Source organism: Sprattus sprattus (genome assembly GCF_963457725.1).
Source record: "Sprattus sprattus genome assembly, chromosome: 8".
Classification (NCBI taxonomy): domain Eukaryota; kingdom Metazoa; phylum Chordata; class Actinopteri; order Clupeiformes; family Clupeidae; genus Sprattus; species Sprattus sprattus.
The window spans coordinates 7989852-8017357 of NC_137927.1; the positions used below are offsets into that span (position 1 = coordinate 7989852).

The window sequence follows — 27506 nt, forward strand, 5'->3', positions numbered from 1 at the left end:
GTGTCCTTGCTCTGTTGCGGCCATGACCGAGAGAACAAGTGCCTTGGAATTGGGGCAGGTGTCAGCTCTCCAGCTCTCCCTGCTGGATGAGCATGCACAAATGAGTATGCATGAGTGAGTATGCATGAGTGAGTATGCACGAGTGAGTATGCATGAGTGAGTATGCATGAGTGAGTAAACATGAGTGAGTATGCATGAGTGAGTAAACATGAGTGAGTATGCATGAGTGAGTATGCATGAGTGAGTATGCATGAGTGAGTAAACATGAGTGAGTATGCATGAGTGAGTATGCACGAGTGAGTAAACATGAGTGAGTATGCATGAGTGGGTATGCATGAGTGAGTAAACATGAGTGAGTATGCATGAGTGAGTATGCATGAGTGAGTATGCATGAGTGAGTAAACATGAGTGAGTACGCATGAGTGAGTAAACATGAGTGAGTATGCATGAGTAAGTATGCATGAGTGAGTATGCACGAGTGAGTATGCATGAGTGAGTATGCACGAGTGAGTAAACATGAGTGAGTATGCATGAGTGAGTAGAGCCCTGGTATGGAAGGTGTCTCTTAATATTCCTAGTTATACAGTTGAATGGAGAGGGACAGAGAGAGAAGAGGAGCCGTGCGCAGGTGTCAGTGAGAGTTGTCAGTGAATTACAGGTGCAAGCCAGTTTAATGAGCCTATTATGATGTCATAATGCCTCAAAGTTCTGCCATGCAAGTCTATGGAGAAAAAAGGTGATGGAAAAAGAGGAATAAAAAAGGAGTGGAAAGGAGTACCGCCACGAAAATAAAAATAAAAACCGCCATAGCAGGTTGCACCGGATCGGGCCGGACGTTTCGGTGTTTGAACGGCGTCTCTATCTCAATCGGGCGAGGAGTAGTTAGCTGCAAGAAAAACGGGGAGAATAAATAAAGAAAACTTGACAACAACAATACTGTGCTTCCCTTCGGGCAAGCACACTAATAACAGTATTTATTAATACACAGCTAAATAAGGATAAAATACGGCAATAGAGAGTGGGTAATGGCTGCCACCAGAATAGTAGGGGATATAGGGAACAGCTGTTGCAGCGGTTACCTGTCCTGAAAAAGGGAGTGAGACCGCCACGCCACCCGTGTTCTCGATTCTGGTGCCTACTCACACACACAAACACACAACACACCTAGGCACTGCAAAAGGAATCACTGCAAATAGTGAGGTGCAAGTTACCACTTTAAAATACTGCATGCAGTGCACAAAGAAGAGGACTCAGATCCGGGGACCTGCCCAGTAGAACAGCTACAATACTCCCTGTGGTGTTCTACAGAGGAGAGAAGAAGGGTTGAGGTTAAGCCTAGCTGACTTGAACAGGGCAGAGTTCAATCTTCAAGCTTTAAGGGGGAAGAGGGGACAATAATGAAAGTAATAAGGTAAAAGGTAGCACGCTAAACCTAGCTCACACCTAGGCTAGGTCAAACAAACAAATATAAAAGCAAACAAACCAAAACAACGGAGGCAAAAGCTGAAAGCCCACTAAATTAACAACAGGCAAAGCAGCAGTGGCAAATCTTCCTAAATAAAGGAACCAACAATCTGTCATGTCCATTTATTCACAATGAGCATCTCACATTATGATTAATATGACAGCATAGCAAGCATTGTCGCAGGTTACCTTTATGTATATGCATCACTGACAGAGCACACATTGAAAATAAGGCTCCTGGCATCTCCCAACCAACACCTACATGAGCACAGATGTAGTTCAAGCACATGCTATACAGACATTCAAATAATCAGCTGAACAGAGATGAGGTATGGGTGCTATGTGAAGGCTTGCACACCGTCAGTTGCGGTGAGCCCGCAACACCATCATATGGAACGTACAAACAAACATTGACGTCTAAGAACATAAGCGGGAGATGTTACCTCAACCAGTCTTCAGTTTGTTACATCGAGGTGTGCTTGCTTGGTGTCTAACCCAGACCTTCGGTAGCGGACAGGCATACTACCCGGAAGCGTTTGGGTGAGCGGTAAACACCTGTTGCCAAACAGTCACTTGAGGCATGAAGGATCATACAGCTGAATAGCTAACAAGCTGTATGCTAAGTGGAAATAAAAAGGAGCACATACCTTAGGCAACAATAACGCACAGAGCAAAAATGCAGGAACCCAGACACCTCTAGTATTCTACAGTGCCACTTGAAAGTATGTGAACCCCTTGAGCACTTAAGAGTTTTCTGTTGTTTTACCATGATTTTTCATTTTTGTCATCACCAATTTTTCCATAGATGAAATGTCAGGTTTATGTTTATCATTTGCATGTGCTTGTTTAGAGGGAATTGTTTGAGTAGCCAAAAAACTACATGAAACATGGAATTAGTGTATTTTCAAAAGTAAGTGAACCCCCAGCTGCATTGGTAAAGTCAAGCAGGTAACAGATTCGGTGAAACATATTTGGATGCTTAATTAGTCAATTAAGCAAACCAATCAACTGAGACATCCTTAGGAAAAGGGTTGGGCAACACAGATTAAAAGAGAGAGGAAACCAACCAAACTACTGTAGTGCCAAGGTGTACTCACACAGATCAACAATGCAGAGAGGAATCGAGATATCCAAGAACATCAGGAAGAAGGTACTGGCAGCCCATCAGTCTTGGGAAAGGTACTTAAGCTATAATAGTTCATGTTCCTCTAATGATGTGCTTTAATGTAGTTGTTTTAACACTTACAATCTGTGTGAAAGTCAGTACACAGACTTGAGGGGATTCAAATTGGATGATCTCATCTGTGAGATTTGCACATATTGTTTATTTTGGATTCCAGACGCAGTATGCTCTCCATGGCTCTGCTTGCCCATGCAATCATTCTGATCTTTGCCAGTTGGCCTGTGTTGATTAACTAGAAGAGAATTTCTTATTCAAGTTAATATGGCAACAGTTAACCTTTAACTTATAGGCCCTATCAGAAAATATTATTTGCCTTTTGTCTGTGGATTTAGGTTTAATTTGTAAACACCTATCATTTCTTAAGTTTCATCCCACCTTGCATTTAAAATAAACAATGTCATAATGACTGTTACATTGTTAAGTAGTTAGTATAGAGTTTTTATATTAATAATAAAGTAAATCTGACTCTTTATCCAGAGTAATTCCCCTTGAGAGCACACCAGAGTTTACAGATGTAAAGTTCACAGTTTTGTTTCAAAAAGGTGTTTAATAGATATTACACCCTGCTACATTGTACATAGAGCAAAGACACAGTAATATAGAACACCACTGATGTATTTCAGGGACTTGCTCTGCAGTGTAGTTTTCCTGCACTGTGAAGGTAGAGGAGAGGATGGGCAAGGAATGCACTCGCCATCATTAATAAAATGATTCCAAAAGTAATTTGCCGCCAGAAAGGTATTTGTGCGGAATACAACTATATTGCCTACAATTATAATGAACTGGGCAAAGGTTATCACCGAGATGATTCTGAATGCCTTCATCTTGACCTGATTGGCTCCCTTTCTCCCCCTCTCTCCTTCACCTGGTCCAGGCTTACAGAGCCCCCTCAGCACTGCCAGACAGCAGAATGACATCACTACAAACAGGATCAAGTACAGTGTTGGCCAAAATATCTGTAGTATATCTTCCACAAGTACAAACACCATACAGGTCATTAGAGCCATAAGCCAGTTGATACCAGAGCAGGTCAGCCTGTATCTCAGTGCCTTGTACTTCAGAAAGAGAACAGGGTGGATCACAGCTAGGTAGCGCTCCACACAGATGCAGGTCTGGAACAGGGAGTGGCCAGTCACAATGAACCCAAAAAAGAACTTTATAACTTTTTTGAGGGGATTTGGGCAAAAACTAATAAATGGTGTTATCAGATAACCAATGAAGAAGAGTTTATCAGTTAAAGCCAGGTTAGGCGTGAAAAACTCAGGGCCGATTCCACTTCCTGCCCCCCTTAGTATCAGCAATACCACATAGACATTCAGTGGCAAGCCAGAGAAAGCGGTGATCACAGAAACTACACCATGTATTGCATAAACAACACCTACTAATGGCAATTTATCATAAATACATTACATTTAAGATGAGCAACCACAAGCCTCCAGACCAGAGGAAAATGCGGACCAGGAGATACATTCAACAGGCCTAAGTGCTAAAAACCAAATTTGAGATAAAAGGACAATGCTAGAAAAGTACAGGGATAAAGAGCCACATGCTAAATAATTGTAATCTTAAAAAAGTATAGGCTTTTAGAGATCCTCAAAGAGCTTGCCTGAGCAGAACAAAAGTACCACTGCTTCTAGTGGGCATTATTATAGTAATGATAATGTTAATAACATAATATATGATTGGACAGATGATGAGCCAAGCGCATCAACTGCATCCAAAAATGCAGAGCCAGACCCAGACCCCAATGAGATCAGGACAGACTTTGAAAACAGGGAAAGAGACGACACAGAAATTCAGGACAAACTGCCTGCCAGGGAAATATTGAGATGGAGAGTGAGGCTCAATCTATGACAACAGATTTAGATTTTTTTGCTGATATTGGGTAATCCCATAGATCCAGCTCATGTACAGAGCAGTGATATGAAATACAGTCAAGCATTCATCAAATTTTCCCATTCAGTCTCCATACAGTCCGTGTGTTTAAAAACAAATTACCGCAGGGGGTGGGGGGGGGGCTTTTTTCAGGCCAGAGCAACTGCCCTTCAAAATTCATGTGCACGTCCCTGCTCCAGGTAATCAACCTTTAACGTCGCGCTTTATGGCTGGCGTTAGGCGTCTCAGAGTGCCCGAAAGGCACTTAGTACCCGCATGGGATCTGCTGGTGGTTTTACGCACTCTCACAGGTCCTCCGTTCGAGCCCCTTGAGACAGTAGACATGAAACTTGTTTCATTCAAAACCGCACTGTTGTTGGCTTTGGTGTCAGCAAAACGCGCTGGTGACTTGCGAGCTCTGTCAGTCAGCGCATCGTGCCTACAGTTCGCGATTGCGGGTGACAAAGTGGTTATGCGTCCGAATGCCGCTTACACGCCTAAGGTGGTGTCAACTCCATTTCGCAATCAGGTATTTGAGTTGGCAGTATTTTCGCCTCCCCCTTTCGCTTTGGCGGAGGAGGAGCGCTTGAATAAGCTGTGCCCTGTGCGCGCTCTCCGCTGTTATATAGAACGCACCAGTGCTTTCAGGAAATCTGACCAACTATTCGTGTGCTTGGAGCACACACGAGGGGCAGACCTCTTTCAAAACCTAGCCTTTCCCGTTGGATTGTGGAGCCATTGTTTTGTCTTATAAGAGTTTATCTTTAGAGCCACTGGTAAAGTTGCGTGCGCACTCTACTCAGGGAGTCTCTTCCTCCTGGGCCTTATTGAAAGGCGTCTCAGTCGAAGATATTTGTAAGGCTGCAAGTTGGAATTCTCGCCACACTTTCATTAGATTCTATATGTTAGATGTGTCTATTCCCTCTTTCTTGCAAGAAGTCTTACACACTGATAATTCAATAGCTCCCCATAGCCTGTGAATGGTTATTAATATGAACGGTTGCCAGCTTTTACACGTTAAATGCTGACGTTCCGATATGTGGGGAAATCATGTAGACAGATGATTGGAGATCGCTTAGTCTGCGTGAGAAGGTTATTGATAACATATGTGTTCATTAGCTTTTATTATAATGCAGATGAACCGTTATATGAGAAAATCATGTAGGCAGGTGATCAGAGATCACTCTGGGCTATGTGAAAGGAAGGTATAGTAATGTACAGTATGTGTTCATCAGCTTTTATATGATAAATACAAATGAACCGATATAAGGGGGAATCATGTTGGCTGGTGATCAGAGATCTTGTAGCCTATGTAAAGAAGGGATTGCCCCGTGATGTTAACCGCCAGCTGTCGTGAGAACCTCTTGGGAGGTCAGAAGTACGTAACCTCGGTTCCTTTAGTGGAACCGCAGACATTACAAAGGTTGCGTGTACAGTGCCCATTTGTTCTTGGAGTGGGTGTGTTTTATGTTACGCTCAATTATCCAAGAGACTGGAGATGCGTCAAGCGCTCATATTTATGCGCTCCTGAGGGGGCGGGCTCAGGAGATGATTGACGCATCTCAGCCTTCCAGGTGTGAATGAATAGTGTATTCGAAATTGGATGCGTGACTACGTCACTTCCCATCTGGTAATGTCTGCGGTTCCACTAAAGGAACCAAGGTTACGTAAGTAACCGAGACGTTCTGTGAATAATAGACTTATAGGAACACTTAAAACATTTGATATATCGGACACATGGTATAATGAAGCACTCTGTCTTTTCTTTATTGTGCTCTTATGGACAGTGTGTGGAAGCACAGTACTACCATGTTCTCTAGTCCAAATCCCCTTTTTTATTAAAACACCAACACTAGAACTGTATAAGTGAATATAACGTGTCAATCTACTGTAATTCATACGTTGATCAGATAAAACACTCTACAACATTACTTAAAACTACAGTTACAATGCAACAAGTGTACAATAATACAGTTTGTCAGTGATATACTTCTCGAATAGGTTAATAAAAGTATATATTAAAAGTATAGTTACAATGCAGCAAGTGTACAGTAACAGTGAGTCGGTGATGCATTTCAAGTATAGTTAAATAAAAGTATAACTTAAAAGTATAGTAACGGTATATCTTAAAAGTATATTAAAAGTTTATATTAAAAGTATAGTTAAGGTTTATCCTAAAAGTATATTAAAAGTATAACTTAAAATAATAGTTACGGTATATCTTAAACATATTTTGAAAGTATATCTTAAAGTATAGTTACAATGCAACATGTGTACAATAATAGACAGTGTGTCAGTGATGTATTTCAGGGACTTGCTCTGCAGTGTAGTTTTCCTGCACTGTGAAGGTAGAGGAGAGGATGGGCAAAGGATGCAATCATGATCATTAAGAAAACAGTTCCATAAGTAATTTCCTTCTGTAGGTACTCTAAGGTCTGTGCGCAAAATAAAACAACATTGCCCACAATTATTATGAATTGGGCAAAGGTTATAATTGAGATTATTCTAAAGGCCTTCATCTTGACCTGATTGGCTCCCTTTCTTTCCCTCTCTCCTTCACCTGGTCCAGGCTTACAGAGCCCCCTCAGCACTGCCAGACAGCAGAATAACATCACTCCAAACAAGATCAAGTACAACGTGGGCCAAAATATATCTATTATACCTTCGACAAGCACAAACACCATACAGGTCATCAGAGCCATAAGCCAGATGATTCCAGAGCAGGTCAGCCTGTATCTCAGTGGCTTGTACTTCAGGAAGAGCACAGGGTGGAGCACAGCTAGGTAGCGCTCCACACAGATGCAGGTCTGGAACAGGGAGTGGCCAGTCACAATGAATCCACAAAAGAAAGTTACAGCTTTCTCAAGGGGTTTAGGGCAAAATCTAACGAATGGCGATATCAGATTACCACTGAAGAAGAGAATATCAGTCAAAGCCAGGTTGAGTGTGAAAAACTCAGGGCCAATTCCACTTACTGCCCCCCTTACTATCAGCCATACCACATAGACATTCAGTGGCAAGCCAGAGACAGAGGTGATCACAAAAACTACACTATACATTGTACTAACAATGCCAGCATCAGTGTGGTGAGTTTCATTTGTTTTGCACAGAGTGCTGATAGTTGTAAAGTTGTCCTCAGGTAGCCCCATGCTTTGTGTCTCCTGGAAAAGAAAAGAAAGACGACTGGCAGTTTTTTTAGGACCAAGGTTGACTACAGTTTAATACCACAGTTGAAAAAAGGCCCTTGGTTCCCAAACTTTCAGACGGAAACATCATTTTGTTAATCAAAATCGGCCAAATTCCCCTTGTATTTCGCCCTGCAAGGCTGTATTTCTTTCAAATAAACACAACAGCGATCACAACGATGAACAAGCATTAATTAAAAAACAAAACCACTGAGAAAATGTCACATCTGTGCTGAACTCCACTCCGGCCAAGCCCCCCTTTTGAACGGTTGACACAGCGAATTAATTCGCTCATCTTTCCAATCGCCTGCAAATAATATTCTTTTAGTCTTCTGTTAAAGGCTGGCGAATAACAACCTTACAACCTTTGGGTCACTTGGCGGAGTTCACCTAAAAGGTGAAAAGGAAAACCTTTTTTTTTTTTAAACGGGAGGCGGGGGGATGTGGGGTTACGTAGCTGGACAGTACAAAGTTTGGGAACCACTGAAATAGGCCAACATCTGCAATAGTTGTGCGTCTATTACCAATCATGTATTCCATTATAATTTATTTTCTAACCCCTCAGTAGGTCCCACTTAACTAAAACTGTTTCTTATGGCACTTCTGATTTCTGCCTTTATTGAGCTTTTTGCCCAATGTAAAGGCGATTTGTACAGTACATGTAGGAGGTGTGTGTGAACACACACACACACACACACACACACACAAATACACACACAGACACACACACACACACACACACACGCACAGACAGAGAGACAGACACATACAGTGAAAATCTACCTAGCCAATCCAAATAACCAAACTTTGGTAAACTACAGTTTCAACATTAATTTGTTTCAAACTTGGGAATTATTAAACAATTATCAATTAAACTATATTCTGGATAAAACGTTCTTTTACAAAGATGTAGATTGGATATGCAGTTTTCTGAATGTATGAAATCTTGATCATACTCTGCCAGATGATTCCAATGGAAAGATGAGTGGTAGTTACCTGGATGGAACATTTAGATGTGGGTCTTTTCATCCAGCCAAGGTCAGTGATCCATGTCATGTGCTCAAGACTCTGCAACTCAACTTCACGACTTCTCTTCTTCTGTGAGGTTCAACCTGCTTGGACCCTTACAAATATACGAGCAGGGTGGTGAGCACCTCCCATGCAAATGTTCATTTGACAGGTCATCATTTCATGTTTGTAAATGAGGACAAACTGGCCTGAGGAACTCAGGTTTGCGCAAGTTACAAATAGGTTTTGACTGAGTAACACCCACCATGCAAATGTTCATTTAACAGGTCATTGTTTCATGTTAATAAATGGGGACCTGTGTCTGTTTTGTTCTATCAGGTATTTGGTAGGCCTCTAGCCTAGCATGCAGCTGGAATTAGTTAAGCTGGATTCATTGATATAAATCAAGAACAACATACACAGAGTTGTCAGCTGATTTATGCATCGGTTAAATGGCAAAAACAGACGTTAAATTACAAAATTGCCAGCCAAAATGCCCCATACCCAGGGCATCCATAACCAGGGCAACATCTTAGTGAGAGTATAGAGTACAGTGTAGCATTAATAGTGTTAAGAAACACACATTTTTTCCCAAAAGGGTGTGTTCACTTATTATTGGAAATTTGCTAAGCCTTTTGCTCATCGCACTTCGGATCAGTGTTCTATGGCATGGTGGAACAGACAAACATAAGAGGGTTTTTGGGATCAGTGTTTTATGGTGAAACAGACAAACATAACAGTTTGTTTTTACTGATGTCAAGCATGGATGACAAGATGCAACTCTGTCACTGTTGATGGCACTCCATGACTATGAGATAGCTTGCAAAGTCTTCATTTGTGAGGTTAGTGACCTACACCCAGTGGTGGAAGAAGTACTGAAGTTTAGTACTTAAGTAAAAGTACAAGTACCCAGGAAAATTAAAGTAAAAGTAAAAGTAAAAGTACTACATCAACAATCCTACTTAAGTAAAAAGTAAAAAGTACTCACTTTTAAATTTACTTTAAAAGTAAAAGTAAAAGTACTCACGCAATGGGTTGTCTCTCAATGTCTAGGCCGTGCCATTTTGATAAAGAAATAGGGACTGGTAATAAATGCCTCTACAGATGTCCCTACTAGTAATAATTGTAAGCAACAACATTTGTTAATTGGAAAGGTTGGTGTACTTATTGGGTCTATCGTCTGTAATACTGTTCACACTCTATTTTACAATTCTGCAGATGACAAGTTATCTACCAGGGATTATTTGCAAAGTGAATACCATTAAGCCAAACTAACAAAGACACAATTTTTTTTATCTTTTAATCTTTTATTTAATTGTAAACGTGTAAAAAATAGTAATATGAAACATGAAAAACAAATGGAGTTGTTAAACTGGTCAATGCACAGTTTTATGCTCTATTGATTGCAGAAAAGGAAAAAATATTGAGTAACCCAAGACTAGGCATTACATATTCATGCCAGGAAATAACCAGTCAATAAAAAAGGCAAATCTTCACGTTAGCTTGACATTGCTAAACTACCAGCCTTATCTTACCACTATGTTAAATAAATAATCAAGGTACAATCGTGTTATTTTGGTGCTATTGCTGTATGTCAACATGTATTTTGCTAGATAACAGTATAAAATCATGTCAGTAACAGCATACGATATGCAAAAGTCATAGACATTAACTTAGCATAGCAAGAACTGCGCATAATTCGACCTGTTTTTGATGGCTAGCAACTTCTTTTTTTAATGTAGACGGGAAACGCACTGAAACCTCCACGAGTTATTCTTGGGGCCTCTGAACTTGAACATGTCCTCAGATGAGGCTGACTCTGAATCCATGCTGGAAAGTTGTTTGCTAGTCAGGAAGGCTGTTTGTCGATGTTTAAGCAAAACAGGAAAGGCTTCCGTAGTGCTGCTGCCACACTCTGCTGTCATTGGAGCTGATAGAGCCACCTGATTGGTTGAAGCGTCCTAAAGCAACGCAATCCATATTTTTGTGTAGGTAACATTTTGGCGAAACTGTGTTCATAAAATGTAACGAATAACGACACATATTGTAGAAATGTAGCGGAGTAAAAGTATAGATAATAGCTGCAAAATGTAACGAAGTAAAAGTAAAAAGTATGCACTATTATTTTTACTTAAGTAAAGTACAGATACGCAAAAATGTAACGAAGTACAGTAACGAAGTAAAAATACTTCGTTACATTCCACCACTGCCTACACCCAAACTGTATGGAGCTTAAACAGAGACTTAAGTTAGGCATTGAAAAAAAATATAAAGCAGCAATGATAGAACATTTTTAAAAAACTGAAAAACAACATTGGCATTGAAACACTTGTACTGAAATTAACATTGGGCATTGGAAATATATTTTGATGTTTTTTGTTTGTTTTTATGTGCTTTTTCAATTACAAATATTTCTTTGATTCTTCATGTCACTTTCAGTGCAGGTTTTTTATTTTCCCAGGGGGCCACATGAGAAAGTGGGACTGTTGTGGAGGGCTGGACCAATAGGCTGAACTCAATTCTGCTCAATATACATGTTAGCTCATTATAAAAAGCATTAAATTGTATGGTTTTGATTTACTGGTATGAAAATGTGGTGCAGGCAGAGTTAAAACACATATGACATTGCTTATATCAGGGGTCTTCAATGTTTTTCAGGCCAGGGACGCCCAAACTGATGGCGAGATGAGCAGGGACGCCCTACTATATAAATTGCATAACATTTGTTTTACAATATACTGGGCCTAACGCCATATACACATAGCTACCCTCAGGGGCGGCCCTAGCACATTTGGCGCTCTAGGCGAGCCTCACTCCTTGATTAGTCTATTTAGACTTGAGTGTTGTGCTATAGTGCCTAGCATTGGCTACATATTTCCTGTTGGCAAACTAATAGACACCACTTCAATCTCGATCTCTCTGGTGAAACATAATTCAGATCAGGTTGGCTTTCAGTTGAATTTACGTATTTTTACGGTCTTTAACGATTTCAGCCAGCTTCTATGGCACTGTGGGATAAAAGCATGATGTTTTACCCTTTGCAAATGTTACCTCAAGTAAACTAACTAACTAACGTTTCTCAGTTTATAGCAAGTACTTATCTAGCTAGCTATTGAAGATGATGACTTAATGGTATAGTTATACCGATCTAGGAATTGTACATTTAAAGTGCACTGAAACACTGGATTTCTGTCATTGATATGCTTTAAACTGTCACTTAATAATGTCTTGTTCTCACCAATTTGATGTGACAAGGTAGGCCAGATTTGACACTTCCTGCCCCACTTAGTATCAGCCATACCACATAGACATTCAGTGGCAAGCCAGAGACAGAAGGGATCACAGAAACTACAGTAAAAATTGTAAGAACAATGCTAGCCTCAGTGTGGTCAGTAGCATTTGTTTTGCACAGAGGGTTGATAGTTGTAAAGTTTCCACCTTCTGCCCCTCTTAGCCATACCACACAGCTGTTCAGTGCCACGATCAGTCAGTCAGTCTTACAGTGACAGAGGGATTTCCATAAATGAGCACAGTCAGACCAGAGCTGTAGTAAACAATTAGGATCAAAGACGCCCATTGCTAGAAGATGGCAATATTTTTGCGGCTTACGGCTGACCGTTCTAACAGTGATGATCGAAGCTGTTTACTGTGTCCCTTTAACTCCTGCTCAACAATACACCAAGACAAGTTGAGATTTGTATAAAAGAGAGATGACTGTGCCAAAACCTATTTAATACGAAGCGTGACTATTATATGTATTATTATTATTATTATATACTGTATAGTGACTATTTTATATCAGATAAAGTAAAAAAAAAAAAAAAAAATGTTCTCATTTTAATCTAGATCAATTCTCATTGTTTGTGCGATAGATCAATATAAGCTTACAGAATGAGGCTGCAAAAACATTCTGTTTCGTTTTTTAATAAACCTGCTTTACCTCTTGTTGGGCTCCATCCCAACGTATAGGATGCAGGTATAACGTAGGGAAGCTAAATAGCACTGATAGACACTGTAGAGCGCAAGAGAGAGTTGAGAAACATGCTAGGTTTGAAAGTGCTTTTCAGTGTTGTATAGTAACGAGGTAGAAATACTTTGTTACTTTACTTAAGTAGTTTTTTTGGATATCTGTACTTTACTTTACTATTTATATTTCTGTTGACTTTTACTTTTACTCCGCTACATTTTGCAAAGAAAACTGATACTTTAACTCTGATACATTTCCCCTGAAACCTTTGTTACTCGTTACAAAATCGAATCATGTTTAGAAAAAAAATATATCATGTGAGCATGGACGGATTAAGAAACCACGGGCCCCTGGGCCTGGACATGTTAAAGCCCCCCTCGCGGAAATAAATTGTGCTCACACAAACTCACGCACACACAAACACCATTAGGCGTATATTTTACCAACAATTTGTTGGATTTAACGGTCAAATTAGATACTTTGGCTGTTGTATTGGGAAAGTAAACAGGTCAAAGTGTCCTCCTTCGTTGCACTGACCTGCTATTGGTTATGACATTATATGTGACAGGGCAACAGCCAAGTGATTCTTTTCCAGATTGAAACTGATTAAGACCTACCTGACCAGCATGGGGCAGGAGAGGCTGAATGGGCTGGCTATGCTGTCCATTGAAAGAGCAAATCATGCATCACCATTTTTATGTTTAAAAGGCGTGGTTCGGCAACTGTGCCGTCGTACTGTGCCTCTTGCTGTGCTCAGTCAGCTTTTAGGTCTTGACATTCAGATTATGAGCCTTAACAAGCTATAATCGTATCGTCTCGTCACATGATCAAATAGAGATTTGACATTGGCCAACAAGATACAGTACATATTACCCAGCAATCATCATTGCATATCTATATATGACAAAAATAACAAATTAAACAAGAAATATTTATTTAATTGAATCGGCTTTTTAATAGTTTCTAAAGTGTATGTAGGCTACGATAAGCATATAATTGTGTTATAGATTGCTACTGAAGATTTCCCCCTAAAGATTATGAGAACCATGACAGAGACAGGTTTGCCATTTTAAGGGAATATATAGCATAAGGTGTCCTCCATGGTTCAAATTAAAAATCCTTGATCACTGTTGCATTAAAATGGTGACACTTTGACATCCATATGTTCGAAAACATTGAAAAACACCGGCTACTTTACCTGCGAAACCTTTCGCGCTGGCTACATTGTCTATTTACACCCCTGTCGCTTATGCACATTTTCTAACACAGCACAGGTACATTCAATTAAATCCATTAGCAAATGAACAAAACGCACCTTTTTTAACCACAAATAAGAGTTCCATTACAGGGACTTCTCGCAGAGGCTCTGGCTTAGGGTCCGCCTGAGCTCATGGGCCCCCTGAGCATACAGGTTTCAATCAAAAAATGAGAAACCCCACGACACAACCTCTTCATTAAATACCACCAGCACAACCTTTTAAACTAGACAGGTTGTTTCACCACTGGGTAAGATCTGTATATAATATTTCAAGCTAGCTAATAACCTATAAAGATTATTAATTCGTATTCTTTATTCCATCTCTGGTGAGGTATCTATCTAGCCAGTTAGGATGGTGACAATCTAAAGTACAGAACAGTAGCGTAGCAGTGTGGAGCAAGATAGCTGCTAGTAACCTTATTGTTCAAGGGATGTGTGTGCATGTTGCTGAAAGTATTTCACAGTCACCATTCCGATAACTTGCTTGTAAAACTGATGATCCTGATGAAATGCTATGGCTTTGTATCAGATCGCCAGGTTATTTCTCTCAGGTTATGCCTTATGCATACCTTGGGATACTCGGGGGTAGGTTGCCCATTTACAAAATGTTACGAAGATTAAAGAAAAACATTCATGATGGCTTTTTGAGACGTTTTGTTCAACATTGATAAAGTATGTTAAGCTCCTGGCAACTTGCTGGCGTTTGCCACGTAATAGCTCAGCGTGCAATTCCAGACGGTTACATTAACATTTTGACGTCAACATTAACATTTTGATTTTAACATTAACACATTTGTTGAGGAGACTAGTTACGTACTAGAAGTGGTAATAATACTGTTTGACATTAACCATAACTGTTTGGGGATGTAATCTTAACTAGATAGTTAGTTACCTAGCAAAAGTGTAGATTGGTATCTAGATATCTAGCTGCAAACAGCTTCATTTGCAGACATGTGTGTTTGTGTTTGTCGATGTATTGAGTAGGGAGTGGGGTTCAAATCAGCCCATGTTTATAAGTTTGCTCATTTTAGTCTGAATAAACTTCATTATTCTCAAAATTCTGACCCTTTGCTTTTTTATTGACAGCATTTACTTTCAATACTTAAGTACATTTAATATCAGAAAATTACTTTTGATACTTAAGTACAGTAAAGATTAGATACTTTAATACTTTTACTTGAGTAGTTTTCTAAAAGGTGACTTTTACTTTTACTTGACTAATTTTCAAGTAACGTATCTGTACTTTTACTCAAGTATGGCTTTTGAGTACTTTATACACCACTGGTGCTTTAGCTCTGTTGGAGGTGTCTGGTGTATGTCATTGATCCCTGCCCACCTGTGTCCAATCATCTTGTAAATGCCTGAGTATTTAAACCCCTGGTTTTCTTCAGTTCTTTGCCTTTTGATGTTTGTGTTCATGCTGTTTCTCTGCACAGTTCTGGTTTGTAATGTCTGTGTTGTAAGTAAACATTCTGTGTTGGGCTTAAAACTGTCTTGTGTTGTGTGATGAGGTCCAGTCATACTGCAGCGTGACAGGAACCTTGTGAACAAAAGGAAATTCATGGAATGAATAGTGTACATTTAAGTGTATATATAAACTTCACATGGATTGATTGATTGAAACTCTTCACTTCACTGGCCTTCCCAACTGACCAACACTTAACTGAAGAAAGTGGTCTGTGGGCATGCTTTTTGCAGATGTAAAAAACACCAGTGTTTTCTAAGAGAAAGAAACAGTTAAGTGGGATGGAGATGGATCAATTTGGAACATAGGGGAGAAGTTCACCATCCCATGTTATTTGATTTTGTAAAGGTCCACAGTGCAAATCCAACAACAATGGATGACATTGTGGCTGTATGCTCTGCTTTTACAAATATGCGTGACTCAGCTGTTCCCTTTGAGTGACTTCTAGGACTAAGATCTTGTGCAAGCCATCGTTGACTTGATTGGTGGCATTCTGGTTATTACTAGGCTGGAGTTTTTAGAACTCGGGTTTATAACAATTTTTAAATACACGCTCATCCACTCTTCTTCACGTTCAACTCTGAACTCTCAACTGGCAGTGTGCCCACTAAAAAGGAGTAATTCCTCTCAATCTCTATGGAGTCAGTGGTCCACACAGCAGAGTCACAGTATTAACATTCAGTCACCAGAGGTCAAGCTATAACATTTAATTTAATGTTTATTGTTTTTTTTTTTTTACATGAATTAATAGGAGATACTCTGACTGCATTGGGAGATTATGTCAATAATTTCCAGTCTTTACATGATAGTTATATGGTTGTGTATGCTTAAGGGTGTAGGGTTCATCTCTATTCTTCTCAAAGCAACAAATGTTGTCAAACAAAGCAAATTGAACGGACTCCTTATGAATGAAGGGGCACTACAAATAATAGAGTTTGAAGTTTGAACAATGACATTTTTTATTCAAAAAAATGTTTATTTAAAGGACCATTTCATTGTGTTTACATTATAAACATACAGAATATGTTATACATTTCATTCTATTTGCCAAATATATATTCAGAGCCAGAAGTTTGTATGAACACTGGAATTTTGTTGGCAGTGTACCCTTAAATACATTGGAAATACATATCAGACATTCAATCACTAATTCATCTCAGTTCTCAAGTAATCTCACTGCTTCTGCAGACAGCTTATATCTGATATACTAAGGGGGCGAGAAGAACAGTAGTTTTCCTGACCTGTGGAGGTACAGTAGAGGCTGTATGAAGCTTAGTGTCAGTGTGACACAGAAGACACTTCCGGCACCTACAGCTAACTGCTCAACTCCTAAGCGTCCATGGAGTGCCAGCAACGCCACCATTGGCATGTATGACACCATCGTAGTCACTAGGATGACTGAAATGATTTTGAAAGCCCTCATCTTAGTCTGATTGACTCCCTCTCTCTCCCTCTCCCTCCCTCCTTCCCCTGGTCCAGGCTTTTTCAAAGTGCTTAGGATAGACAAGCAGCAGAAGGACATAATCAGAAACAAAAAGAGACCAACACCACACCAGAGTATTATAGTCCTCATTGGATAAAAAGAAGTGATCAGACAGGAGGTCAGGACTATCAGCCAGACAAGGCCAGAAACAACCAGCCTGTATCTCAGTGGCTTGTACTTCAGGAAGAGCACAGGGTGGAGCACAGCTAGGTAGCGCTCCACACAGATACAGGTCTGGAACATCGGACGCCCAGTGGTCACAAAACCCACAAAAAAGCCCATAGCTTTATAGATGCGGTATCCTCCCGGTTGAATGCTCAGAGGGATCAGGGGAGATCCAAGGCAGAACAAAATGTCTGACACAGCCAGGTGCACAGCAAAGAACTCAGAGGAGGCTCTGCTTGCCCTTGTTTCCATTGTGATCAACCACAGCACATAGCTGTTTAGTGGTAAACTAAACAGGAAGTTTATGACTGTACTAGCCACACATAATGCAGAAATGGTGTAATAAATTGGATTAGTGTTGTTAGCCCCAATGTCAACAGTACTCAGATTTTCTGATGGCATACTGTTGTGTTCGACAGGACCAGGTCAGAGATTTGAGGATTTCACTGAAAGAGAAAACATTGATTGACTGTAGACATCATAGTGACAGACTTGAGTATAAACCATACCATATTCAACCTGATATTCAATGTATACTATACAGTACACCTATACATAAACCATATACCAATACCTTCACATTTTGCTTTATATCCACTTTAAATACTATGAATTGTAATTGATTAAAGTTCCATTGCATTAGCATTACACAATCTCATAACTTTAAGGGTCCTTGCCTAACACATTTAAAAGTAAAAGTAAGCACCGGTAAGTACGTGACTAAATAAATAAAGATTACATCACCAACACCACCACTACCAATACCACAAACACCATCAGCAATAATAATAATAATAATAACAATAATAATAACAGCACATTGTCTACAAAAGGAAACTGAATATAAAAGACACCTACCGTATTACAGCAGATGGAAATGGAGATTTGCATGGAACTCAGCCAGGACATGGACCGTGTGCACCTCTGTCTCTTGCTCTCTCTTTTAAGGTGCAGAATGACTGTGCACTTTGATCTCTCCCTGACAGATGAGGATCTTCATTTACATCAAAAGCTGACCTAAACTTGCATGTACCATCACAGAATAGTAAAGCATCTGGTCATCTTATATCTGGCATGCAAATAGTGTGCACCTGGATGAGAGTGATACCAAGACAAGCTTGTACCAGCTGGGCACTTTGCTGCTACCATATGACTGATATACGATCTGGGTGTTCTCAAGATGCAAATACCCTCACCCATTATACCGTGTGTATGACTGTACATTGGTGATGTGATTTTGTTAGTGGCAGACATCTCATAGACTAAGAATGACATGGTTGCTGGGGAATTTGATGAATGTCAACATTCTGACGTTTCTGTTGGCAACACTTGTCCCAAAGTAAGACCATGGGACGATCAAGATGGCTATGCAGGAGCCAATCTCAGGCACAGCCAGGTTGAGGGTGAATATCTCAGAGGAAGGGTGGCTTTCTGTTGCTGTGATGAGGAGGCAGATCAAAAAGGCAATTGAAAATGACTCCAGCAGTAGTGAAAGCACAAGGAAACTGAACACCAGGATCAGCCTGGTGAGGAAAAGTGTTAAAGGAAGAAACAAGAAGTGCCGTTGAAGTAATTCGCCCCCCCCCCCCCCCCCCCCCCCTCTACTGTTGCTAACTCGGACAAACTAGAGGAGCTGACTAGAGTTCACAAAAGCAGCTATGAGTGTCAAAATGATATCCCAAGAGGCTCTAGGCAAGAAGACAGAAGGACCTGATTGCGTCTAGAAGCCTTCAAAAGGGACATTATGCAATGTACACAATGTTACTAGGTATGATGGATGACAAGCTTAAATTGGAGGCGCGGATTTACAGATCACATTGCAACAAGGAGAATCCATCTCACGGTCATCACGATTGCAGATAACAACATCCCATACCAGCATTGTTCATGCACCGCAGGGAAAGATTACATTAATTTACCTTCAGTTAATTTAAAACTGAGATGTAGACCTACGTTTATTAAATAGCATTACCCTGTCCCTGATCAATCTGTCAGTTGCTGGAGAGTCTATTCTTATGCACATGGAAAACATTTCTGAAATAAGAACGTCATCATTCATTATTTCACTATTGTTTTCCAATGATCAGTAGATTGTCTGCCATATATATAATTGTAAATATGTGCAGCAACAATCTATTGTGAGTATTTACAATATGTCATGCTATTAAGTGATTCAAACACATGCAAAAATGTACGCAAAAATTCACCCACAAAACTACCAATACAAGTGGGTCTGTCTGAGTAAACACAGGCTTTTCAAATGACCCTGTGCAGACCTCACAGGAGATGGAGAGGAGGGAGATTGTAAATGTAAATACTAAAGGAATGGCGGTAAGGGGTCAGGCTTTAACAGCTATTATGCAATTCTATGTCTGTAAATGGGTAGGACATTATTAGATTTTTTTTTTAATTAGAATTTCAAAACAATATCAAAACTGTTTTTTTTTTTTTTTTAGATCTTCTTTGCTTACCAGCACTCTTACTGTTTTGATATTATTCTGCTGGAACATTCTGCAGTTGAGAGATTTAGGGGCTCTGTGCGTCCGCAACTGCTACCCTTCCCTTTCCTAAAGTAGTGCAAAACTTCTCCCTTCGAGGTTTGGAAAACAAGCTATGTGTTGCAATGTGTGTCTTTGAGTAGCCCAACTTATACCTACAGCTCACTTCCCAACAGAGTAACACTCCACTGAACCCAAGCCGTGCTTTTACTGAATAGTAGGAAAGCTCTGTGTGTTTTCTATTCTGAGACTCTCTGTCTGAGAGCTGGGTCCCCACACGCAAGTTGATAATAAACGCTTAACCCTTTGCTGGGTGTGTTTGACTTTTTCTAAATTAAAAAAGAAGCCTTCCACCACAAACATGGTTCTGGATAATAATACATCAGGTGACAAGGGTAAGGATAAACTTGTGGGAGATACTGATGAAACAAATCTATTTTTTGAACTGAACACACAATGAAGTGCTGTTTTCTAGAAATCTGGCATACGATCAGACCTATTGATACCATACACTTTGTCAGTCTTCCTGTCCTTGTCATCTATACAGATTGCCTTATAATATTTTAGCCCATTTAGTGACATATTCTGTCTCTAAAAACATAGTGATGGATATTCACAGATACCAGATTGATGAGATAATCTGTTCAGTTGAAATGTGTTGAGAAGTACGGAGTAGCCTTTGAAATGTTGTCTCTGTCTAACCGTGGCCTCGTGCTGTGCCAACTGTGAATGTTCAACACTTTAATTGTAATTCGCCAACTCAGTCATAGTGTTATTCGTCAACTCAGCCATAGTGTAACTGTCTGAAGTGACTTACTCAGACTGCAATGAATGTGCCAATCAGAAAGTAATATTTTAATATTGTACAGAGGTTGCCAAAAAGGACATATCCATCGGTTCATGAAATTACAAAGCGATTAACTGAGAAATCTTTGGATAGATTAAAACATTTTGCCTTGGTTGCATATTTTTCTCACATGAACTGTAACTGCAATTACACATTAACTCTGCCCTACAGGATATTATACTAGTATATATGCAAACTTTATATATATTTTTTTTCAGACAAAGATAAATGTACAGTATATCCAGACAAATCTATCAAAAATTGTATTACGTTACATAATACAAGATAAATTCCAACAAACATCACAATATACAATCCAGCTAATCTAATAATTAGCTAATCTTATCAATGAGATGACGACAGCAATAGCTACAAGTGCCCACCACACTTCTGGCAGCACAGGCTGCCTGTCATGTGGATCTGGATAAGAGGCTGACAGAGCCCCAATGGCCATCATACTCAGTACAAAAAAGCTTTGTGCTACATTGCGCTGATCTTCACTAAAGGAACTGTCAAGTCCCCTAAGGGCCACCAGTGGACTGTATGATATCACCGTGATCACCAGTATGACTGTGATGAATCGGAAGGCCTTCATCTTGGCCTGACTGGCTCCCTTTTTCCCGCCAGCTCCTTCCCCCGGCCCGGACTGATTCAGTGCTCTAAGCATTGCCAGGTAGCAGGAAAACATCACTAGCGAAAGGGGCAAGCCCACATAGCACCATACAGCAGGCAGAGTATGAGGATTGAATGCAGGGACCAGGCACAGACCAAAGTTTGACAGCCATGCCACTGTGGAACAGGCCACCCTGTATCTCAGTGGCTTGTACTTCAGGAAGAGCACAGGGTGGAGCACAGCTAGGTAGCGCTCCACACAGATACAGGTCTGGAACAGGGGCCGAGCAGTTCCCATGATGCACAGGAAAATGCATGCAGCGGCAGAGAGACTTGTCACCTCCACATAGTAACCCAGTGGAAACAGCAGAACGCCAGTGCTGAAGAGGACCTCAACGATGGCCAGCTGCAGGGTGTAAAAATTTGGTGTAGATTCCCCCGACAGTTCTTATGATGACCAGCCACATGACGTAGGGGCTGGTCCGTGCTGTAAGAGCTGGCTCCAGCGTAGACAGTGGATGAATTCCTACCCAGGGTTGTCATTTGCTCACAGGCAGTTGTGCTGGCGATTGAGTTGAATTATGATGCTTGTCCTACATGCTACAATATTGCAATTGAGTGAAAATTGTATTTATTTATTTTAAAGACAACATATGTATGCTTGATACAGTGATATAAAACCTCATACCTATTTTAGCTAGAGTTATGAAATAAAGCACTACCAGTTATCTCTGAATGGATCATATTAAAACTTATACCAAGCAGTAATACATAACACTGAAAAAATAGCATTACCAAGAGCAGAGCTATCCAGGCTTAGTCCATCTTGCATCTTACACATGACTCCCAATCATCCAGTGTCCTTAACTAAGCTAAACATAAGTGGACAGATGTAGACGGATGGAAAAGTACGTATGGCACGTGATTATCACTTTCCCCTCTTAGGCAAATATGCCGAGGTCCAAAACAAACTCACAAGTTGACGAATGGGTTGGTTTCAAATTTGTAGAATTAAGGCTTGAAATAAACATTTCATACTCTACTCATTTGAAATGATAATTCAGTTTATTATAATGATTCTTCTTCTTATGATTAGTATTAGTAGCAGTAGTCGTATTATGATTCTTCTTTTTCTTCTTCTTCTTCTTTTTCTTATTAATAATAATAACAATAAAAATAATAATATCAAAATATATAATAATAATAATTATTATTATAATGGAATTAGATCAGGGTCCCTTGATGCAGGAGAGCTTGCCTGCCCTGTGAAGGTAAAGAAAGGGCTGCGTAAGCCCAGATAATATTGAGATAGATAAGCAGATAGCAATTGCCAGAAGAAAATCGGATCGAGAAGCGATGCTCCGAAGTGGCAGCAGCAGCAGTAAAGAGACGTAGTTCACCACAGTTGACAACATTATCACAGTGATCATCTTGAAGGCCCTTATCTTTGCCAGATTGGCTCCATCTCTGTCCATCTTTCCCTCCCCTGGTCCAGGGTTCCTTAGAGCCCTGAGAATCACCAGGCAGCTGAACAGCTTCCCTGAGAACAGAATCACGTACAAGGGCAGGTAAACGTAGAACACATGGTAACGGATCAGCATCGTCAGCACACAGCACCCGAAGACAATCAGCCAGGCCACCGCTGAACAGGTCAGCCTGTATCTCAGTGGCTTGTACTTCAGGAAGAGCACAGGGTGGAGCACAGCTAGGTAGCGCTCCACACAGATGCAGGTCTGGAACAGGGGACGTCCCATTCCGATGAAACCGTCAAAAAAATCTGTAACATTATCTAGAGTGTGTGGAATGGTGTAAAAGTTTAGTAGAGCCAGGGGGGTTTTGAGGCAGAAGATGATCTCACATAGTGTCAGGTTGAAGGTGAAGAACTCGGACGGGACACCGGTCTTCATGACAATCTGGTAGAGGATGTAGCTGTTGGTTGGCAGGCCGAGCAGAAGGTTCATGCTATAAACGATCGTGTATATCTCCCTGGTAGGATGTGCGATGCTATCGTGATGAGAGTCATTCACAATGGATTCATTCATGACTGGAGAGGAGTGCTGAAAATCACACTGGGTTTCCTTGAGTGGATACAAAAAACAGCAAGAAAACAGGAAGACACTTATCATTGGATTTTAGTTATACACATGAAAAGATTAAATTAATGTTGAATTCCTTGTGCTAATAGATAAGGATTTCCCACTGCAAAAAAATCCCAACTGCCCAACTATAGATCCCCAGCGATCCCCAGCAGCAGGATACAACCACAATGCACAATTGGCTAGAAACAGCCGCAACACGTGCCACAGGGATCTCAAACTGCCATCCTTTACAGTACAACATGCACTCTGTAGCCCAAACACAACAACAAAGCTGCCTTTGTGAGCATTTGTGGTTTTCACGCAGGTTCCTTCCTTCATCAAGTTTTTGTTGAATTAGGCTACTACACCTTCAGAAGCCTCAACAGTGGTGTCTGGCGCCCCAGATCAAACCAAAATCAAGTGTTGTGGTTGATTTAGCTACAAAGCCTCTAACACCTATCTCCACTGGTCTTGGGTGTGCTTGCCAACCTCATTGCCTCGCTCCCACTACCAATTTGGCATACTGTTGCTTCTTCCTTTCAACTACCACATCAATTGCATTCTCAAATGGAGAACTCAGTAAGAAAACAATGTGCTCACATTCAGAACACAAAACACAATGGGCCTGATTTACTAACAGGATTGCGCCTATTTCAGGCGTAAAATAGCGGTCGTAAACACTATTTACAAAGGAGGCGCATTTGAGTAGAGGCGCATATTAATGCTTTGTGGGTGTGAGCTGCAACGAGGTGGGAGTGTATAATGAACGTGGGTGTGTTGCGCTATATGGGAGGAGAGAAGTTAAGTGCGCCTAATGATGATTTGCGTGGTATTTACTAAAACTGCCTGGCGAGCGTGCGTCTCTAATTTGCGGGATAATTCTATGCCTCATAAAAGCACGTCTTAACCAGGAAGCCCAATTCCATTGAGTCTGAAAACGTTGATATGGCAGCAGTTATTAGAGCAAGGCGAAGACATAGACAGAGACAGCGCACAGAAAATCTTTTTACAACTCTTGAAAATCTTTTTAAGTGAACCACAAATCATTAAACGGTACAGGTTAACCAGCCACGCAATACTTCAATTACTGGACCAGATCAGAGACGATATCGAACCCTTCACCTGACGATCACATTCCTTTCCATCACTTGTTAAACTCCTGGCAACATTGCAAATATTGGCATCCGGATCATTTCAAACAGTTATAGCATGGTATATCTCAGCCTTCACTCAGCCAAATATTCACCCAGGTACTCGACGCATTGCTACAGCGCACAGAAAATCTTTTTACAACTCGTATAACACTTTTTCATTTAAGCGAACCACAAATCATTAAACGGTACAGGTTAACCAGCCACGCAATACTTCAATTACTGGACCAGATCAGAGACGATATCGAACCCTTCACCTGGCGATCACATTCCATTCCATCACTTGTTAAACTCCTGGCAACATTGCAAATATTGGCCTCCGGATCATTTCAAACAGTTATAGCATCAACAGTTGGTATATCAGCCTTCACTCAGCCAAATATTCACCCAGGTACTCGACGCATTGCTACGGCGCACTGGTCAATACATACATTTTCCCACTACCATAGCCGAAATAACAGACATCAAACAGGACTTTCTTCAAATTGCAAACTTTCCAAACTTAATTGGAGCCATTGATTGCACCCACATCCAAACAGTCCCACCTTCAATCCGCGAACACATTTACCGAAACAGAAAGCGCACATATTTAATGAATGTCCAGGTCATATGTCATGCCAAAAATGACCATTACTGGGGGGCACTGTAGCTCACACAGTAGCCTCGACCACATTTGGGCTTGACGCCCACGGAGGACACGGGTTCGAATCCGGCCCGATGTAATTTCTCCAGTCCACTCCCCAACTTTTTTCCCTCTCATTTCCTCTCCCACTCTTCACTAACCTATCAATTAAAGGCATTAAAAAGCCAAAAACAAATCTTAAAAAAATGACCATTACTAACGTGGTAGCCAAATACCCTGGATCTCTCCATGACAGTTTTATTCTCCGGAATAGTGCCATCTATCCAAGATTGAGCAACGGGGATTTTGGAGATGCCTGGCTACTTAGTAAATGTATTTGTTTCAGTGGGGATATATTGTAGTGAACCCATGTCCCTTGTAGAAATTATTAATCTCGCCATGTACACATCTATTGTTATATTAGACAGTTTATGTATTAATGCCACCCAATAGCATATTCTTTATAATCGTGTTCTTTTAAACATCTCGCTGTAGGTGATGGCGGGCAGAACAACAATATAACAGCTCGCACATTGAATCAGGTTCAGTGATTGAGCGAACGTGAACCAATATATCTATCTCCTCTTCGCTGAACCTTCGTTTTCTCTTTCTCGAATCTCCATGGTGGCAGTAACTTGCAGTCGATTTCTCCCGTCTTTTAATGGTGCGCTAAATAATGATTGCCCAGGGCGGATCTGGTTTGATAAATACCACGGAAAATGCGGAAAAACACCGTGCGGTATATTGCGCCTTGGCAAAGGCGCAGATTAAGCTGCAGTCGCAATGTTAGTAAATCAGGCCCCATGTCTGGTCTCATAGCAGTCACAACTGTTGTCTACCGACATCAACCAGCACTATTTGTATGTGCCTGGTGTTTCTGTCCCTCTAGCACAGAAGACATGGCTAGTGTCCCTCTCATTAACCAGAAAAAAGTGGTAACTTTCTTGTGATGCACAGTAGTCATTTGTTAAACAATCTTTAAACGTTTTAACAACAATATAGCATTGATTTTTTATTACTAGTATTATTACTAGTTTTGATTATCTAAATATAGAATAAAGATGTATGTGCCAATTCAAAAAAGCATAATGCATTGAATCTTCTTATAACTGAGAAAGTAATTGATATGGATCACTGTAGTAGGGTTATTAATGAAGTCATGAATACAAACATTTGTACTTACCTGGGGTTCGATTATGCAGCACTTAAAAAAAACTGCAGATTCAAAAGGCATTCAGAATCCACATAGTTCCCAATTTAACATCACCCTGTCCACTTCTTAAAGTATTGGATCTTCATGCATTCAAGTTCTATTTGTCCTTTTGTAATTGGCTGAATTGACCTCCCCTTATTTCGTTACTGCCCATCTGTGGAGGTGCTTTACATCAAAAGCTCATATATGGCTTGACGTTCACGTCATTCACTGAATCGTGGTCTTGCTTGAACTGAGCCCATGCAAATAGAAGGTTCAAAAAACGCTTTTCTTAACTGAGATCAGTTTACAGATTTACATGGTCTGTGTAGGCTCAACGTAGACTATACAATGCAACTCTATGGTATACTAATATACTAGAAGGGAGGTTATAGTATATTGAGTCATCAAAGTGGTCTTTTTGTTTATGTCCTTATGTGTTTAAAACAACTGCATGCCAATAATATCTTCCTTTAGCATTTCTCGTATGTGTTTTAACGGAGAACCTACCTAGTGCCCTTCTGGGTCCTCTTGCTATGCTGTCATATATCAAAATGATCAGTCCCTTTGGGCATTGCTAGGTCAATTATGAATGTGTGTCATGATAAATGTAGCTTTAAAGCTGGTCTGAAGGAGATGTTCACTCAGACCAACTTTGATTCATCTGACCTCTCTCTGAAGTCTCTCTGAAATGCCTATTGAAACATTTAACAAGGAAATCCATACAAAGCAGATGACCTGGTGGTGATTTGTGGTTTGTTTCCATAATGTGTGAACTTATGAATTTAACATGTTTCTGCAGGTTCTGTGTAGGTTTGAATGTAAATGCACTTGTGTGTACGTTGAAAGCGTAGAGACGATGCAGTAACATCCATAAAGATTTGGAAATGTGGATGTGCACACTGTATGTACTGTTGTTATGTTTACTAAAATGATCCATTTATGTTTTGTGTGTGTGTGTGTGTGTGCGTGTGTGTGTGTGTGTTTCAGCCTGTGCCAACGGTCACTGGGGCCCTCACTGCAGTAACCGCTGCCAGTGCCAAAACGCTGCCCTGTGCAATCCCATCACTGGGGCCTGCGTGTGTTCCGACGGGTACCAGGGATGGCGCTGCGAGGACCCCTGCGACCACGGTTACTATGGCAGCAGTTGCCAGCAGCCTTGTCAGTGTCTGAATGGAGCCACGTGCCAGCATGAGACGGGAGAGTGCCTGTGTGCGCCCGGCTACACGGGAGGGCTGTGAGTTCACCATCCCCTTTCCTCTGTGGAAGAAAACATCACTGACCTTCCCCTCATGATTAACTGCTGTATTGTACTGGGAACCAAGAAGCATATTATGATGGAAAAGCTGCAAGCTATTTGGTTTTGTTCATGTTCGTGGTTTCTGTACGGGTCCGAGCGGGGATGCTGGAACTACCGATTTTCTTATTTGTCCTATAGAAACACCAATGCTGA

General features: G+C 40.6%; 1 protein-coding gene across 1 annotated transcript in view; it reads left to right on the forward strand.

Annotated features, from left to right (window-relative positions):
- LOC308368815 (uncharacterized protein) overlaps positions 1 to 27506 on the forward strand; it is a gene marked incomplete at both ends in the record, with an annotated part of 139793 nt that overhangs the window by 96261 nt on the left and 16026 nt on the right. The window contains one exon of the mRNA XM_080843079.1: positions 27044 to 27290. Coding sequence (XP_080699205.1) covers positions 27044 to 27290 — 247 coding nt within the window. The remainder of the gene's footprint in view (positions 1 to 27043; positions 27291 to 27506) is intronic.